The 17,374-nt window shown below is 37.0% G+C and overlaps 1 protein-coding gene across 1 annotated transcript in view; it reads right to left on the bottom strand.

The window, feature by feature from the left end:
* Positions 1-669: 669 nt before the first annotated feature.
* Positions 670-17,374, bottom strand: part of LOC121413754 (aminopeptidase Ey-like) — a 29,875-nt gene continuing 13,170 nt past the window's right edge. The window contains exons 5-19 of the mRNA XM_041606691.1: positions 17,125-17,279; positions 16,524-16,637; positions 15,425-15,559; positions 13,742-13,807; positions 12,290-12,355; positions 11,055-11,236; positions 9,065-9,159; positions 8,362-8,495; positions 7,227-7,430; positions 6,180-6,256; positions 5,678-5,788; positions 4,965-5,132; positions 3,987-4,124; positions 1,620-1,701; positions 670-981 (exon numbers count right to left, since the gene is read on the bottom strand). Coding sequence (XP_041462625.1) covers positions 832-981; positions 1,620-1,701; positions 3,987-4,124; positions 4,965-5,132; positions 5,678-5,788; positions 6,180-6,256; positions 7,227-7,430; positions 8,362-8,495; positions 9,065-9,159; positions 11,055-11,236; positions 12,290-12,355; positions 13,742-13,807; positions 15,425-15,559; positions 16,524-16,637; positions 17,125-17,279 — 1,877 coding nt within the window. The 3' untranslated portion in view covers positions 670-831. The remainder of the gene's footprint in view (positions 982-1,619; positions 1,702-3,986; positions 4,125-4,964; positions 5,133-5,677; positions 5,789-6,179; positions 6,257-7,226; positions 7,431-8,361; positions 8,496-9,064; positions 9,160-11,054; positions 11,237-12,289; positions 12,356-13,741; positions 13,808-15,424; positions 15,560-16,523; positions 16,638-17,124; positions 17,280-17,374) is intronic.

The following is a 17,374-nucleotide window of genomic DNA, read 5'->3' as shown; positions in this document are numbered from 1 at the left end:
TTTATCAAATTTCCCTTTTTTATTTCCTTCATTCTTTCTTTAAACTTTTTCTTCTCCCCCCCCTCCCTCTCCTTGTTCTTTCAATTCTTTCTCTTCTTCCATTATGTTATCACTCCCTCCTTACTTCATTCTTCCTCCCTCTTTCCTCCTTTCTTTCATTCTTTATTTTATTTTTCCTTCTAATTCTTTCCCTTACTCTTTCTCTCCCCCTCCCTGAATTTCTTCCTTCCTTCCCTCCTCCCTTACTGTTTTCCTTCTTTCTTTGTTTCTTTCTTTCAAAGAATGAAGGAAACATTTTTCTTTCCTTCATTCTTTCTTTCCTCCTCCTTTTTCTTACTTTTTTTTCTTTCTCTCCTTTATTTTGTCTTTAACACATGTATTTTTCTTCAATTCCTTTATTTCTTTATTCAATTCAAAGAATGACGGAAACTTTTTTTCTCTCTTTTATTCCTTCTTTCATCCTTTTATTCTAATTTTCTTTATATTTTTATATTTTCCCTCATTTTCCCCTTAATTTTTTCTTTCTTTCTTCTCAATTCATCTCTTTTCTTTCGTCTTTTCTTTCTCTCCTTTATTTTTTCCTTCACGGCCTCGATCCCTTCCAATTCTTTATAATTGTTCACAGGTGTAACATTGTGTAGCCTTCTTTGTTGATTTTTTTGTCGATTGTCCCGTATTTCATTTTGTGAAATCTGGTCACCCTGGATATCCCTACGGGAACTTCCCATGACGGACCGAAGCCAGATCAACATCTAAAAAGATCTGAAATGCCTGCCACAAAGAAACGAAAAAGCAAGTGCACATTGGTGTTGGTGAAACAACTCCCAAGACTCAACCTTCATTTTCCTGTTGAAGCCATGCATGCACTTTCTCCCGATAGCGTCGTACCCATCTGATGTTAGCTTTGGTCTGCTGTACGGCCTGGACAAACGCTCTGGCACCCGTTCCCTGGTCAGGATGCTGCAATATAAAGTCCTCAAGCTGAAAAAATAAATTCAGTATACAGATTGTTTAATCATAGGTAGAAAGGAGAAGGCAATAATTGACAAGCAACATGGACTGCCAGGGATTAGTTTCCATTGAAATTTCTATCTAATTGCATTTGGATGCGGTTTCCAAGACCGTAAGGGAATATATCGTCAGCTTTTGCACAGGTTTATTTTTCCGTTGCACATGAATTTCAGTCAAAATTGGAAAACAAAGAGGAAGAGCTAATTGGACTATCTACCCCTCCCCCAGAAAAAGTGACTAAACAATAATCATGATAATATGGCCTAACAATGATAGTAATAATACTAATAATTTTGGTGATAATAATAGTGATAATAATAACAATAATAATTATAATAATTATAATTGTAATAGACATAATTTTTCAAAGATGCGTTCGGGATATGAGCAGAATTCGGCTTTGCAGAGCCGAGTTATACATTGGTAAAATCAAATGGAATTTAGCACGCAGTATTTTCAAATGCTGAACATTTATCAGCATTTGAAAAAATAATAAAGTTTTTAAAAACAGAATTGCTTTTAGATTTTCTACTTTTAAATAAATGGTTTGATTTTAAAGAGGCCAAACCCTGAAGTGAACTCCGAAAATGAAGTAAGAAAAGAATTACCTCTCTGAGTTGTAACTCCGTGTTGAAATAGGCAGTGACCTTTTTGATAAGATCGGCAAAATGAAATAAAGTACTGCCGTAGCTGTAAATAATAAAAGAAATAAACCATTATTCTTCACCCTCGAACGCAAAATGCGATAGAAATATTTTTTCATATATTCACTTGATAGTTATACTTTTCCCAATTATTCACGTCCCTTATTTAATTCAATTCCTTATTTTTTACTCCTATTATTTTTTGTTCTTTACATGTTTCTTTTCACTCATTTATTCTCGCCATGCGCCGTCAATAAGGGAACCGCAGTCGTTTCGGCTCCCTTGGATCTCCTGCATGTGACCATGTGGTTACGAAAAAGGTGCAGATGAGTTATTTGTGCCTTCCCAAGGGCACTGAAAGGTGGCCCTTTTGGCCACGCAATGTGCCTCTTCGTTGTGCAATGTGTTCTCTTAATATCTTTAACGCGTGCCAGAGACCAAAAAACCCACACAGAATAAACAATAACACAAAAGAAAAATCACCATCAGTGACGAATGTGGAGATATTTCAAATCAGGTTTCAATTCACTCAGTCGGGGGACAAGTAAAATATCATTATTTGTGTTTCATTACATTTCAGAAAATCAAACATTTTTGGCTACCACCTTACGCTTGCATTTTGTGAGATACATGTATCAAATCCTTGATTCACTACAAAAAGTCATTAACAAGTCCCTTTTTACGTTATTTTGCAAAAAAAATAGAATAGATATATCCTACATCATGTACATATACAGAGTGAGTCACAAAACATGTCCCATCAATTCGAAATTGTCTTGTATAAAGTATGAGCATTTAATGGGTATGCATGTGTGTGGAGAGCGAATGTTTTTAGTATCTTGATATATTCACATCTACCTTAGATTACATCAAGTGCGGCAGAATGTATTTTTGTGGGGGGGGCACTTAGTAAAAATAGGTCAAGGTGCAAACAGTTATTTTCACCATTAGATTACGTTCCTGCCTGAAGCATAGATATATCCTGATATATTTATTCCCCCATCTCATTTTGGTACCATTTCCATACGGATCTTTGCAAGCATGACTGACTTCGAGGCAGTCTCCAGAAGGTCGTAAAATCTCAGTTGCGCCAATTCACTGGGTGAAGAATCAAATAAAGTGTGGAAAATGGTAACTTGTGCCCACGAAAATGAAACCTAACCATCATTCGTTACAGACACAACCACCCCTACCACCACACATTTTGTGAAGGGTCCAAAACAAGTAACTGCTTCCCAAATCAGGCAAGCAAATTTAGAAGTTAATTCATGAGACAGTTGGCCACTGGTAATCAACGAAAGACATAACCAATGAGATAAGGAGATGAGGAATTGTAAACACTACTTCATGAGGGATTACGAAGTTTTATTTTTTAACAAGCGTGTGTGAGGGTGAAGGTGGGTGTTTTTGTGGGTATGTGTGTCCGAGAAAGGTGACGTGTTAATGTGGAGGTGTGAATGTGTGTATGTAGGTGTCTTTTTGTGTGCACACAATTTCAGTTTTCTCACTTTGTTTGATTCTTCTCCCAGCAACTTGGCGCAACTGAGATTTTACGACCTTCTAGAGATTGCCTCGTAGTCAGTCGTGGATGCCAAATTCCGTATGAGCATGGTATCAAAAGGGCCAGGGGGGATAACTCTATCAGGACATAATCTATAAATCTATGATCTATGCTTCAGGCAGGGACGTAATCTGATGGTGAAAATATCTGTTTGCACCTATTTTGACTAAGTGCCCTTTCTTGCCGCATCTGATGTAATCTGAGGTAGATGTGAATACATCAAGATACAAAAAAAAATTCGCCCTCTCGAAAAGAACACCCCACACACACACTTTTGCGATGCGCATGCCGTTTCATAGATGATAGTTGTAATTGAAACTGGCATACTTTTAGCCGAACAGACTCTTAACAGTTGAAGGAATTGGAAGCTAATATCCAGCCGATAATGGAAAACAGAGAGAGCCTGATGCTATTGATGATGGTAATAATGATGACAAAGATGTGAATGGTGATGAAAAATTGATGATGAAACTACATTTATGCTTTAGGTGATGATTATAAGGAATTAATAGGAAGACGACGAATGTGACGGCAATGATGGCTACAATGATGATGATGTTGATTGGTGATGTTATGGTGATGATGTTGATGATGATGATGATGTTGTTGATGATGTTGATTATGATGATGATGATGATGATATGGTTATGATGGGGATGACTACGATGAGGGTGATGATGTTGATGATGATGATGATGTCGATTATGATGATGATGATGATGACCATGGTAGGATAGAATTCATGAGGTGATGGTGATGAAAATACTTACGTTTTTCTAAAGAAATCCCAATTATTCTGGAAAAAGCGCCAAGCTAGATCGTATCCTATCGGGTTTTTTGCTACATACTCTAAAACAGAGTCGGCATCCTGGGATCTAATCACTCCATCAGTTATCATCCCTAGATATCTGTAAATAAATGAGTGCAAACGGGTTTGTTTGAGTCAATATGTTAAAATGCACGAGATTCCTGGAGGGTGTTTCAAAGGGCAGTTCGTAAAGATATGGACAACTTCACGCTCGACTGGAACGTGTTCTTAGTTAAGTACATAGGGATATATCTTTTAACACAAGAAATGGTAATAATCCCTGTGTAAAACTCATTTGTAACTCACAATGAGCTTAATACAATGCGCTCCTTGCCGAAAATCATAAAAAGCAATGGAGGAATGCAAACTCAAACATCGTCATACAGTAATAACGAGCTATAGAAATGTAACAGATAGCAATGGAAGTTTAATACAATATGATAGAATTATAAGAACAACGGGCCAATCAATACAAAATAGATTATCTTCATATTGTGATTTTTTTCATCTCTGTGTCAATTATCAAGTCGGCATGCCTGGTTTTCTTTTGCATAAACTTCACACATATCCCTGGCTATTTAGCAGTGTCATTTGATTTGATTAGATTTGATTTATTCATTTCCAATAAAAACGTATATACAAGTGTAATCATTTTTTTATCAGCATATTAACATGATAAGCAAATGACATAATGAATAACATATGCACACATACATTCTTATATTCTAATTGAAATATGATTTTACGTGATAAATTTCTTCTTTGTTTTTTAATTATTGAAACATATAGCAGAAAAAAATATATATATACACATATATCGACATAATACATTTTAAATTTCACATAGGAAATCACAGAATGTATTAATCGTCGACGTATCCGTCTTTCTGCCACCAAGGAGTTGACGCATGATCACGTGATGAAGTGGTAAAGAACGTACTTGCTGAGTATCCAGGGCTGTTTGGCACACGCCAGGGATTGCAGTAGTAAGGCTCGTTCACTGGCAACGAGGGTTGATTCATACTTATCGAACGCAAAGGACCACTCTGTCTCCCCACCCATTGCGATTGCAGTACAATACACGTGCTTCTTCTGATCTGGTGGAATACTGTGATTTTTAATAGAGCCGTAATGAATTTGGTATTCTTAAATTCTAATTTCCAACAATAGTTCAATAAATAAAGTCATAAATCGCAGACTTAAATCACTACAGAGTAAAAATTAATGTTAGCATGTTGTCACTTGAACAAATTGTTAAACGTACTTTAGAAATTGTTTAAATTGTTTTGAAATTATCTAAACTGTCTACAAAAAATAAAACACTTGAAACAACTTGTCATACATCCCTCATAATAGTTTGGATCAGGAGTACAAGTGCTTCCTCATTGTGAATGAAGACTTAAATACCCCCAAAAATAATAATGATAAATAGTATTTCCCGTCCCCCTTCTTGGTTCAAACTTTGAAAAAAATAGTACAAGATCATTGGTCCCCCTTAACCCCCCCCCCCCCGGAATGAGGGGATCCTTATAAATCATATTTATCTGAATTGCATTTCGTCAGAAGTTTAAAGACAGGACATGCACGCTTACGATGTCATATTTTGTCCATTCCTTAAAAGATACTCATGAAATAATGAAATGTTCAACTTACGTATTATACGAGTCATTCCTCATCCAACTTGCAAACATGGATGTTGCTCTCGTGATGCAATCACGGTTGCCATAGTTACAAGCTTCCTGTTCAGCGACAACACGAGCTAATCTGTACATGATTACATATAATTTTCATTGAGCTCTATAAATGGATTAATAACTATTTCAACATTAAGACCTGAAAATAGTATCAATCAAAATAACAACTATAAATAAAAATATAGTATCCGGGAAGCCAGATAAACATGATGAAGGTAATTTTAAGGCCAATTAGAAGGCCAGTTATAAGATTCCGTGAATGTTAGTTGATACAAATAACTGATTTTATTGGGGATTTGATATTAGTGGAAAACAGCTCCATTTTGAGCGATAACATGATTATATGAAGAATAAATTTCCAACTTTTATTTGTGGTAATGCAATTCATGTTGTGGCTTAAAGAGGTCCGAATAGAAATCCTGTTATTCGACAGTGAAAAACATTACTGATGGTTTTCTTACTGTTGAAGATGATTGCTTTCCGAGTTATATAATCCAGCATCCCTGTAGAAAGGTTCAACAAGCCTTGACATGTATCTCTAATATGAAAAGGTAGACAAGAAAGACAATAATGACACCAATAAAATCTTTAATAAATATACATATTTACATATAATGTGATTTAACTCAGCATTCGCAAATTTCAGAGCTAGAAAAAACAGTCTCTCAACTGCCCTTTAGTGAAACAACTCTTCCATAATTTACAGCAGTTTTACACCAAGAATTCTTGACTATAAAAGCAACAGAATGAACAAAACTCATTCGATGATTACACCCATTAGAATATTATAGGTCATTCCAATGTCGCATATATATTTTGGAGTCGCATATATAAAATAGCAAAGACAAGTGGCATATTGGCGACGGGACTTTTGCCATTTTCGAATAGGAGTCGCGTTTATGAGACTGGGAAATTAAAACTCGAAACTCGGCAAAACTTGAACTGTCACGTTTATCCGATTATGCATTCGATTCAATTTTTTCATTTCATTATTGAAAAGAAAGAACTGGTAAAACAGGGAATGTATTCATTCTGCATAATTATTCAAATGAGCAAAACGCCACTTGAAATCAAACTTGGGACCCGTCTCATAAAACTTTGTATGACAACAAATTTGCAAAAATAGTTAAAAGCTACTGAATTCCTTTAATCTGATTGGCTGAGAGTAAATTTGCTAAACATAAATTGTGTTGTCAAAACAATTCTTTGTGAATCGGGACCCAGTTCACAATTTTCTACTCTATAACAGTGAAGGAATTTTACTATTTGTTGAACAATGGATACAGAAATGAAATAAACTAATGAATTCAATTAAAGAAAAATTCTTTCTTATCTTCATTTCTTTCTCTTTTCTTTTATTTTTCCTGCTTTCATTGCCGTTGTTTCTGTTCTACGTTTTCCTCTTTTTCTTTCTTTTCCGCCCTTCATTAGCTCTTTTCTCTCTTTTATTTGGGGGGTGCAAATAGGTGTCCTCATTCCCCTGATCCTCTTATGGTCAAGCGACTCACCTGGAAAGCCCCAAAGGCTGAAGCTCTAGACAGCATGAGATTGATGTACCCGAGGACCTTGGTTGCGGTCAACCAGGGGACGTACTCCCTCTCATCGGATAGATAGCGGGTGAGGTTGAGGGCTATGGTATAATCCAAGTCACCAGCTCTCGCTAGATTCAGGGCGTCGCCGATAAGTTCTGCACGATTTGATATAGGTATCGCCTGTATGTCAATAGGAGCAGAATTCATTCAAATCAGGTATTAATAATATGCCTTATAACGCTTAATACAAATGTAAGCGCTGCATAGTATAATCACGGCTTGAGTACGCTACCCTGATTGGACGCTCGAGCATTCAAGTAATTCCTTCCTAGTTGGTACCCATCATTTACTACACCTTTGCCAAAGGATGCGAGTTTTGAACCCTAGACCTTGTGGTTCAAACTCCGGACACTTATCCACTGACCCAGCATTATCATTTCATATTAGATCTATGTCACCCTCAATTAGTATAATAGTATAAGATGGTTTTGGAGTATACTAAGTATACTCCAAAACCATCTTATACCATTATACCAAGTCTTGGATGACGACTTTGTCGTAAAGTTGATGAATTTTCATTTGAAGTAGATATTATCAAGTAAATGTCATGAGTATGGAGATTGCTCGGTAATACGTCATGTTTATCGATGCATATGAAAAATACTGTCGCGAAACTGAGAAAATTGACAATTTTGCGGCCAATTTTGGTGAATCACTTTTAGCATGTTTAGCAGATCTCGCCTGTCCCGCAATTGCCAATGTGCCATAATTCTTTCTTCACCAGGATTAAGTTCGTGCAGTGCAGTGCATATTCACAGTGATAATGAAGATCTGTCCGAATCAAACACACACTTGACGTTCACAACCAGTGCCCCTGGGAACGATGTTTTCATCGATGTGCTGGCTAGCTGGTATCCTTCATCCCCGAATGCAGATTTTATGTCAAGAAAAATTGACAAACAAAAAAGAGCAACCCACACCCTGCTTCCCCAGCGCCATGTTCACAAATCACATTCTATTGAGCTCTGCAGAAAGTTCCCTGTCAAGAGCGTTGATGGCGATTATGAAAATGTCTTAGTAAGCATGAGAAATGTGAAGCATGCATCCCTACCTCACGATTCGATAGAAGCTGTGATATCAGCAACTGCCAGTTATGCTCATCATAGTTAACCCGGTAATATCCATAGGCGTTGATATTTACTAAAAGCCACTCATCTGCCGAGGATCCCAAGATAGGCGTTGTAACTGAATAAAAACCAAGAAAATGATGAACAAAGGGACATAACCAGGATGAAGAGCTACAATACTAACGAGTATGGTGACCCAGTGATCATTTTCAATGAGCACCTTGTCACCTTTTTTTCTCTAATTATTACCGTCGAATTAGCTGGCCAGTTAGAATCAAGTATGGCAGTAGGCCTATGTGGTTAACTGTCTGACTGTAGTGGCATGGACGCTTCTAGGTAATGCCCAAGCATTATCACGAAGCCGCATGCTTTAAGGAGGGTGCATGGTTCGAGGAGAAACGACAGGTAAAGAAGAGGCAGGTAAAGGAGGAGGTCGAGTAGGAGGATTTTTATGAGGATTGAAGATGACGTGAATCTGGCAAAGTGGATCGAGGGGGTTTTGCTGCGAGTGTGATGGGGAATCCGCCCCCCCCCCCCCCCCCCCCCCCTTCATGGGGACAGAAACAAAACCGGACTTAAAACTTTGGATTTGTGATGATGATGATGATGATGATGATGATGATGAACGTGAGATGAGACACAGATTCTTTTGTTGTTGTTGTTGTTAATATATGATTATGATCTTACCACCAGATGAGTTTGGGGTTAGCCACTGAAGAGGAGGACTGTCGAAGTTCGCCTCTCCCTTAGTCGTATACCTAATCGGTATGTACCATGTATAGCTGGAAGAAATGGTCAGATTGTTAGAGGATGAACTGAAAACGGGTATTGATGCATTGATGGATAATAACATTGTAGGTTTACCAATTATATTCTAAGGCTAGATTTCCAATTCGTGTCTGATTTTCGGTTCGCGGGTGTTTGATAAAGCTGTTTACACAAGACTTTTAATCATTTCTTGTGCTTTCTTTTCGTACAAACAGCTTTACGAAACACCTATACCAAGAGGTGACATCTCCTCGCCTATACCCAGAAATATAAAGATTCTCTTTGGAAAGATATGACATAAATTATATGATGAAATCTCTGAAGACTCATTGGGTCATTTCAAGATCCCAACTACTGTTGAGTCAACACAACCTGAGGCCACAACGTTGAACTTAACATGAAAAAAATCTGTTAATGTTACGTCACCTGATTGAAATCACTTTTATACAAACGGCAATCCATTTTTTTTATAACATAAACATAAAACATGCAGGAAGAAGAAATCAATCTTTGACAACCAATGCCTATAACCCTGGACCAGACGGGAAGAGCTTCTCGTATGTAGGATAGGGGTCGGGTGTCCGGGCACTTTAAAATTTTAAGACTTCAATAGTTGTAATCATCTTCTATTTTGTTCTCTATAATAATGCTTAACATTTTGTATTAAAATTGATTAAACGCTTGTTAATATTTCCAAATGGCTGTTTAAAACTGCTTTTCCGGTCGCACAACTGGTCTTGATGCTATAATATGCCATTTTATCCCTATATCAGTGGATCACGGTGTCCCAAGTCTCCTCCCAAATGGAAGGAGACGAACGTGTTCGATATCTTGACGTTATTTTTCAGTCTACATGAAAATTTTGGTGAAGTCTTTAGCAAGAGTTCATATTTTGGTGAGATTAATTTAGCGAGGAAAAATCTGAATAATTTCCGTAGGAAATTCATGAACGAAGACAGAAAGTGTGTCCCCTTTTAGATTGTTCTTTGGGTCTGATGTTGCCATCAAAAAAATGATGAAAAGTGGCCACGTAACTTGACATTAACCTTATTAATAGGTCGCTTGACTGCATTGATTTAAATAAAATGCAAGTAGGATAGAAATTCATTTAGAACGCACATAAGCGGTTATCTTGAATGAGGGCCGACATTTAAGTAGATTTTAACAAAATCATGGATTGCTCTGGATTTTCTCAAAAATTAAGCATAAATAGCAAAAATAAATGTGAATATTTGTGCTTTGTACTGTATTGCCTCAAATTGTTTCCAATTGAATAATAAAATATATAGATCGTAAAAGTTACTGAAAAAGCTTTTTTTCGGACAAACAATCCGTCCGGGTATACATCAACCGGGTATAGGCCTACATATAGTCCATGTAGGCCTGTACCCGGTTGTTATATGCAGACGTATTACACCGTTGCATACTTTAGGCACCTCATACCGATAGTCTGCACCGCGTCTTTAATGAATCCCACTAGAGCGGCTATCTTGCATTCCCCATGGTTTATCTATGATGAAACCGGGCATGGTGGCTCAGCGGTAGAGCGTCCGCCTCATGAACGGGAGGTCTTGGGTTCAATCCTCAGCCGAGTCATACCAAAGACTTATAAAAATGGGACCTTCTGCCTTCTTGCTAGGCGCTCAGCATTTAGATTGGAGAAGGGTAATAATAACATGTTATGTTATGCAGGGCCCGCTGGTATAGCAGTTTCCTAACTGAAGTGGCTACCCTTGGTAAATAAAACATTATTATTAGTACTAGTATTAAATGTGAGGATTTGAGATGAAATGTGGCGGCTCGGACTACAGATAAGATGCCTTATTGGCATAAAGGATGCATTCAATAAACGTGCAACAAATTAACACGATTTTTCTGTTTTAGAAAAGAATTGGAGTAGATGTTATACCCAAGATCATCGTATTGTGTTGTAGTATTCGCTTCCGGGTCAATGAGGAAACGACTCTGTTTGGCTGAGAAGGCCGGATTAACTAATGAATAATCACGAGTGACGTAGACAGTAGGATAACCCATCTGTAATGTCCAAGTATCCATGACCTCCTTGACATCAATCGTCGACCCATTTAAGGCCTAAATGAGAAAAATATGATTAAGGTTGCGATTATTTATGACGGGGTAGTAAAATCCCATAAAATGCCAAATACATCTTACTAGCTCCCCAAATAATAAATTTTGTATACAATTCAAAAGACTACTCGCAACATTCAAATCTCTTCATGGACATGCTTTAAATATCTCTCTGAATTAATCAAGGCATACATTCCCAGTAGGTCCCTTCGTTCTGCAAATCAAAATTTCCCAACGGTCCAGAAAAGCAAAAATTAAACATACTGGTGATAGATGAAAGGTCCTTGCATAAAACTTTTTACCTGAGAAAACTCAGGATGTTTTTACCAGAGTTTTTGCCCTGTGTTAAAGTCAATGGCAGAAATCAGACTAACCTTAGTTTTCAGTTTTTACCAGAGTTTTCTCAGGTAAAAATTTTTATGCGACAGGCCCCAGCTTTCATTAATTGTATTCCAAATATCACATCGTTTGCATCAGATTTAAAGGCGTATCTCATGAAGAAAGAATATTCAACATAGTCCCATTTACAGTCCTTGATACTTTGATTTTTTTTTCGAATTCACTTTTGTTTGTATATTTCTTTATGTTCTACAATGTACAGCGCTTTGATATGGATTTCATGAAAAGCTTTATATAATAATTATTTAATATTATTATTATTATTATATTAAAGTTGTCTATATTCATTATTCATTTACTTGTGAATTGTATTTTCCTGAGTTACCCTTTTTGTGTCATTGAAAATCAGCAGTTTGAATCCGAAATATGGTAAAGACCTACAACAAAGCATTCTAGTGAAGGGATATAATTATGTGTGAGAGGGGGAAAATCCCAACAACAGTCGCTAGCGAGGGAGCAAAAAAAAAACATTTTCTAAATATGAAAATCGAATTTTAGGACATGATTTGAACACACTAACCAGTCCATATTTTACCCTTTTCCTTTCGTTTCCTTGCATATTATTCTCTCTTTTCTCGGTCAAGGAACTTTTTCTGGGGGGCGGTACTCCCACCAAGACATCTATATATAGTGTTTGGAAATAAAGGGTATACTTACATCTGTGAAACAATTCCACAGATCAGTGTTAACTGCATTACCGTACTGATATCTCTCAACATAGAGCTGCAAAAAATCACATGAATATTTGAAACGCCATCAAAGACGATAAAAAGGCAAACATATCTCTAAAACGTATATCCCTTTGGACTTATTGGAAACACATATTACATTACATTTCCTATTACAAAGAAATTATCGGTTAGTATCTCCATTATGGCCTTCATATATATATATATATACTATAACCCATAGTTCTATTTGTTTAGAAAGTAAAGGTATATTAATGATAAAATATTATTTAAAGGGTGTATTTCCCCGGGTAAGTCACATACACTATATTTGCATTATTGTACAGTAGTCTTGGTACACATATACCGGTAGTTTTTTGTTTTGTATAAAACAACTGATAGTCTCTATTTTCCATTTTGGCGTGAATTACAATGAATTTCGTTAAAAATTGAAAATAGAATTTCAGATATTGAAAGTGCACCTTAGTCTATGAGGCATCAACTTTTGTAAAATATTATATTTTTTAAGCTGACGACTTTCATCATCCTACTGGGTAACTTTAATAAGACTGATTTTTTTTCAATGATCTGGGGCCCGTTGCAGAAAGAGTTGCAATCAATCGCAACTCTAAAAATCATGCGCAACTCGATTTTCAACCAATCAACAGCGCGCATTTGGGACTTGCGATTGATTTTTTGACTTGCGTTTAAACGCAACTCTTTCTGCAACGGACCCCAGTTCTATATAGAAAATCAAGCTTAGCCCATAGAGGTCCGTGGCTGTAAATGATGCTCTTGAAATTTACTGTTGTGTTCTGCCTTTTAAAGGAGAGTGAAACATTTGGAACAAGATAGCTTGTGTGAAAACAGAAAAATCAAAGAAAGGGATCAACGAAAGATTGAGAAAAAATTAGACAATTAATGAGAACGTTACGAACATTTGAATATTGCGATCACTAATGCTATGGAGATCCTCTCTTTGGCAATGTGACAAAGATGTGTGATGTCACTTGTGAACAACTCTCCCCATTACTTAAGTATATATTTCACTTAAACTGCCTCTTTTGTCACATGTATCAGTAGATCATGTGTTTTACTATAGTCTGAGGGCATGTAATACAGATAAAAAATAATACTTCTTGGATAAAGATTTTGCATCACCTAAGAAAAAGCAAAAGGAGACATTTTGGGGTATTTTATAGTCCATCAAATGGAAAGTTGTTCACATGTGACATCACACATCCTTGTCGCATTGCCAATGGGAGGATCTCCATAGCATTAGTGATCGCGATATTCAAATGCTCATAACTTTCTGATTATTTGTCTAATTTTCCTAAAACTTTCTTTGATCTTATTCTTTGATTTTTCTCTTTCCACACAAGCCCACTTGTTCCAAAGGTTTCATTCTCCTTTAAATCAAAAGCTGATAAATTATACACACCTGCAACCCTCTCCTAAATGTTTCTTCGCCAAGGAAATCGTGTATCATCCTAATGATAGAAGCTGCCTGTTGGATTAAACAAACTAATTGGTTACTACAACCCATATTAGACATGACAGCAAAACCGAATGAGGGAGGATGACGTTGGTTACTATTCTAGTATCATGTATTGTTGATATCATGGCTCTTTGAAAAAGAGGGAATATAATGTACATGATTATATAAAGATCCGATAGACTTCTTGATTTATTGATTCACAATTATCTGTATAAAATGCTTTTTAGACAATCACAAGTTCCTAGAGTTTGAATTACTTATCACATGGACTAATGGAGTAAACTCCATTTTGTTACACTATTATTCCGCTCTTATTGCCGTTTGACCTAGCTACACGAAACTATATTACCGACTTAAATTGAACCTAAGTCTCACGCAACGTCTCATTGGTCAACGCATACAAGTACATGAATGACCGTCGGTAATGCATTCTGTGACCCTGTTGCAGAAAGAAGTGCAATCGAACGCAAGTAAGATTTAAAAAAAAGCAATAACTCGCTTTTAAATCAAATAAATGCGCACATGGGGGATTTGCGATAGATTTGTTTTAAAGTTGCATTTAACAGAACTCTTTCCGCAGCAGACCCTGGAGAAACACCTACACGAAGGCTATACAACCTGGGACCCGTTTCACAAAGGACTTGCAACTGCTGTAACTTTGCCATAATGGCAACTAACATGGTAACAGGGCTCAGCAGCCAATCAAAATCAAGGTTACCATAGTAGATGTCATAATGGCATGCAAAGCTACAACAGTTGCAAGTCCTTATGAACATGATGAAACGGGCTCTTGGTATGCAATTAATATCTTTTTGTCCATGACAAGCTAGGGGCTCTGTCAGTAGTAGATGGACACCCCGGTCGAACCTGGATCACTTTGAAAGAAATAAGTCATCACGTTTTCATCATCTTAAACTCAAAGTACCCCAAACCAATTTGTTTTCACGTAGGCCTACCTCTCTAAATAATTGCTCACAATGTTACTTTCTTGATATGGAGAAAATGTTAGGCCTGATGCTGATACCCTTTCTACCATGTTCACTGTACGCGTGTACACTCTAAAAAATGAAGTGCTAATTCAGCTCTTAAAGAGCTTGTATAGTGACTGCACTTCGGAGTGCTCATTTTTCTCGTTCAAATTTGAACTAGACAAATCAGCACTCCGAAGTGCAGTCACTATATACACGCTCTTTAAGAGCTAAATTAGCACTTCATTTTTAGAGTGTATATTGCCCGGCGTGTAAACAATTTTACTTGCTTTTATTTACGAGCATAGTCTCAACTTTATAATTAAAATGCCTGCCCCCCCCCCGATTATTGTTAGAGCGTTAACGCGAGAGCATAAAGATTAAAGAGTTTTCGCAACAGCTACAAAGACGCTTTCTTGAACGTAGAGAATCTATTGTCAAATGCCATCTTGAATCGTAAAAAAACAGTTTCGTCGGTGACTCTGGACTGCAAACGACCTATTTGCGATATTTCGTCAGCTCTCGAATGTCGGACGAAACTGTTGTTCCGATTCGCCGACACTCGACAAAGACTTAATTGTGATTTGACTTGCATTTTCATTGCGTTTGCTGCGTTTGAGGGTTCATTCTGCGTCGCTGAGTGAAAACTCGCTATTACCTTATCATAGACGATCACATCGTATTGTTGGTTAATGTCGTCTGCAGTGAAGACGTCCACGATGATAGGGCGGGAAGAAGGAGAGGCGTCTTCCTGGAGGGATTTGAACATCTCTTTCGCAGTGAACTGATCTGTCTGTACCAAGAATTATATTTCCAGTGGTATAATTGAATGGAAATTAAACGGACCAACTCTGATGACATTCGAACAAAGAAATTTGTCAAAGACAGGTGCGTAGATTAGATATCGTAATTTAAATCCGTCTTTTTAAAGAGATGTGGAATGACTTTCAATTGAACGATTTGATTATGATTTTGCTATGTGAAAGCTAAATCTCAGTTACTTGTGTGTAGGTGTGGTTGTGTGTCTACATGGAGTTTCACCGATGGTCGATTTTTCATCAAGGGATGTTGGTATGGCACAGGGAGAACTTTCTCTGTCTGTCACTCTCTTCACCGTGTTCACATACATATTACAAAGTAATCAGCAAAAACAAAATGCAAAAAATAACACAACCAAGATGTACATATCGTACAGTACCTGCCTCGAGATTCAATGTAACATCTTTCTTTAAAGAAAATATTTCTTCCCGATGGATTGTATTTTGGGCGAAGTGCACAGCGCTGAGGGTAAATATTTTCCAGAGTAACATATTGACATATATAATATGAAAGATAAAACCTATAACCGACACACATGTTCCACGAACTTCCAGCAGAAACGGCGGAACCGTTGGTCGGCGGGGGCTTCACCACCCCATCCCCTTCCATAGACATACACACTCTTTCACCAAGTGTGTAGAAAAGCTTGAAATGGCTAACTTATTGTGATTTATTATGTGTGTTGAGCCGCCCCAACGTATTTTTAAAAGGTTATCGCAGCCTGTTCTATAATCATTTCTCTTCCTAAATAGACCGCCCCACGATAATTTTTCTTAGCCTTTTAAATCCCCCAAGTCGCGGTAACTCCCTGTTATTTATTCATTCATTCATTTATCTATCTATTCATTTATTCAATTATTTATTCATTTATTTATTACACATGTTGCACATGTTTGAAAAGAGTGTAACTTACATATTTAAAAATGACCGTAACTTACCATACCCCAGTCTGGCTGAACTACGTCGCAGCCGATATTCCCGGCGTAGGTTGCAAAGCCTTCTTTCAACCAGAGGTCGTTCCACCACTCGAATGAAACCAAGTTACCAAACCACTGTAAAATCAAAGCACAACACAATAATTGTTGTCAAGTCAAAAGCTCAACTCAGGGTCTCGGGAATCCCCAGTATACAATAATACTACTTACTTTACTAACTTTACTGTTCCTATACATGTCTCTAGTCATGCTAGTCGAGCACCCTTACAATGGTGTTTTGCACTAATCGTATGTGGATTATATATATATATATATATATATATATATATACTGTGTATGTGTAAAGTAAGCTCGTCTGCTTTGCTCAATCGCTTGAATTACAGGTAATGTAGGCCCATCTTGAACATTAAACAAGTCCTTAAGTATTATCATCTACCAAATAGGTAAAATTAAGAATATGTGTAGAGGAGAAAGGATCTGGCCTGAGTTGCCTATATGGCAATATTATCCGAAATTGTGACTTTGAAGTTTTACAATTATTATTATTTATTGTGACTTTTCTGGAAAATTATAGGGAATTTTACTGCTCAAAGTTCTGACTAACCTGATGAGCTAGCTCGTGAGCCATGACGTAGGTGATATGCTGAAGGTCGGATCGAGATGACGTACCAGGTGTGTATAGAAGATAATATTCACGAAACGTCAGGAGGCCCCAATTTTCCATGGCACCAACACCATAGTCGGGGATGGCAACAGTATCTTCGAGAGACAAGTAGAATATCAATTAAATCAGATATAATTTTGCTAGATCAATGGAAAAGAAAAAATGAAAATCATACGGACAAATCAAAATG

This window comes from Lytechinus variegatus, chromosome 4 (assembly GCF_018143015.1).
Source record: "Lytechinus variegatus isolate NC3 chromosome 4, Lvar_3.0, whole genome shotgun sequence".
In the NCBI taxonomy this organism is placed as follows: Eukaryota; Metazoa; Echinodermata; class Echinoidea; order Temnopleuroida; family Toxopneustidae; genus Lytechinus; species Lytechinus variegatus.
Note: the sequence above shows the minus strand (reverse complement) of the source record. Positions and strands in the feature narration are given on the sequence as shown.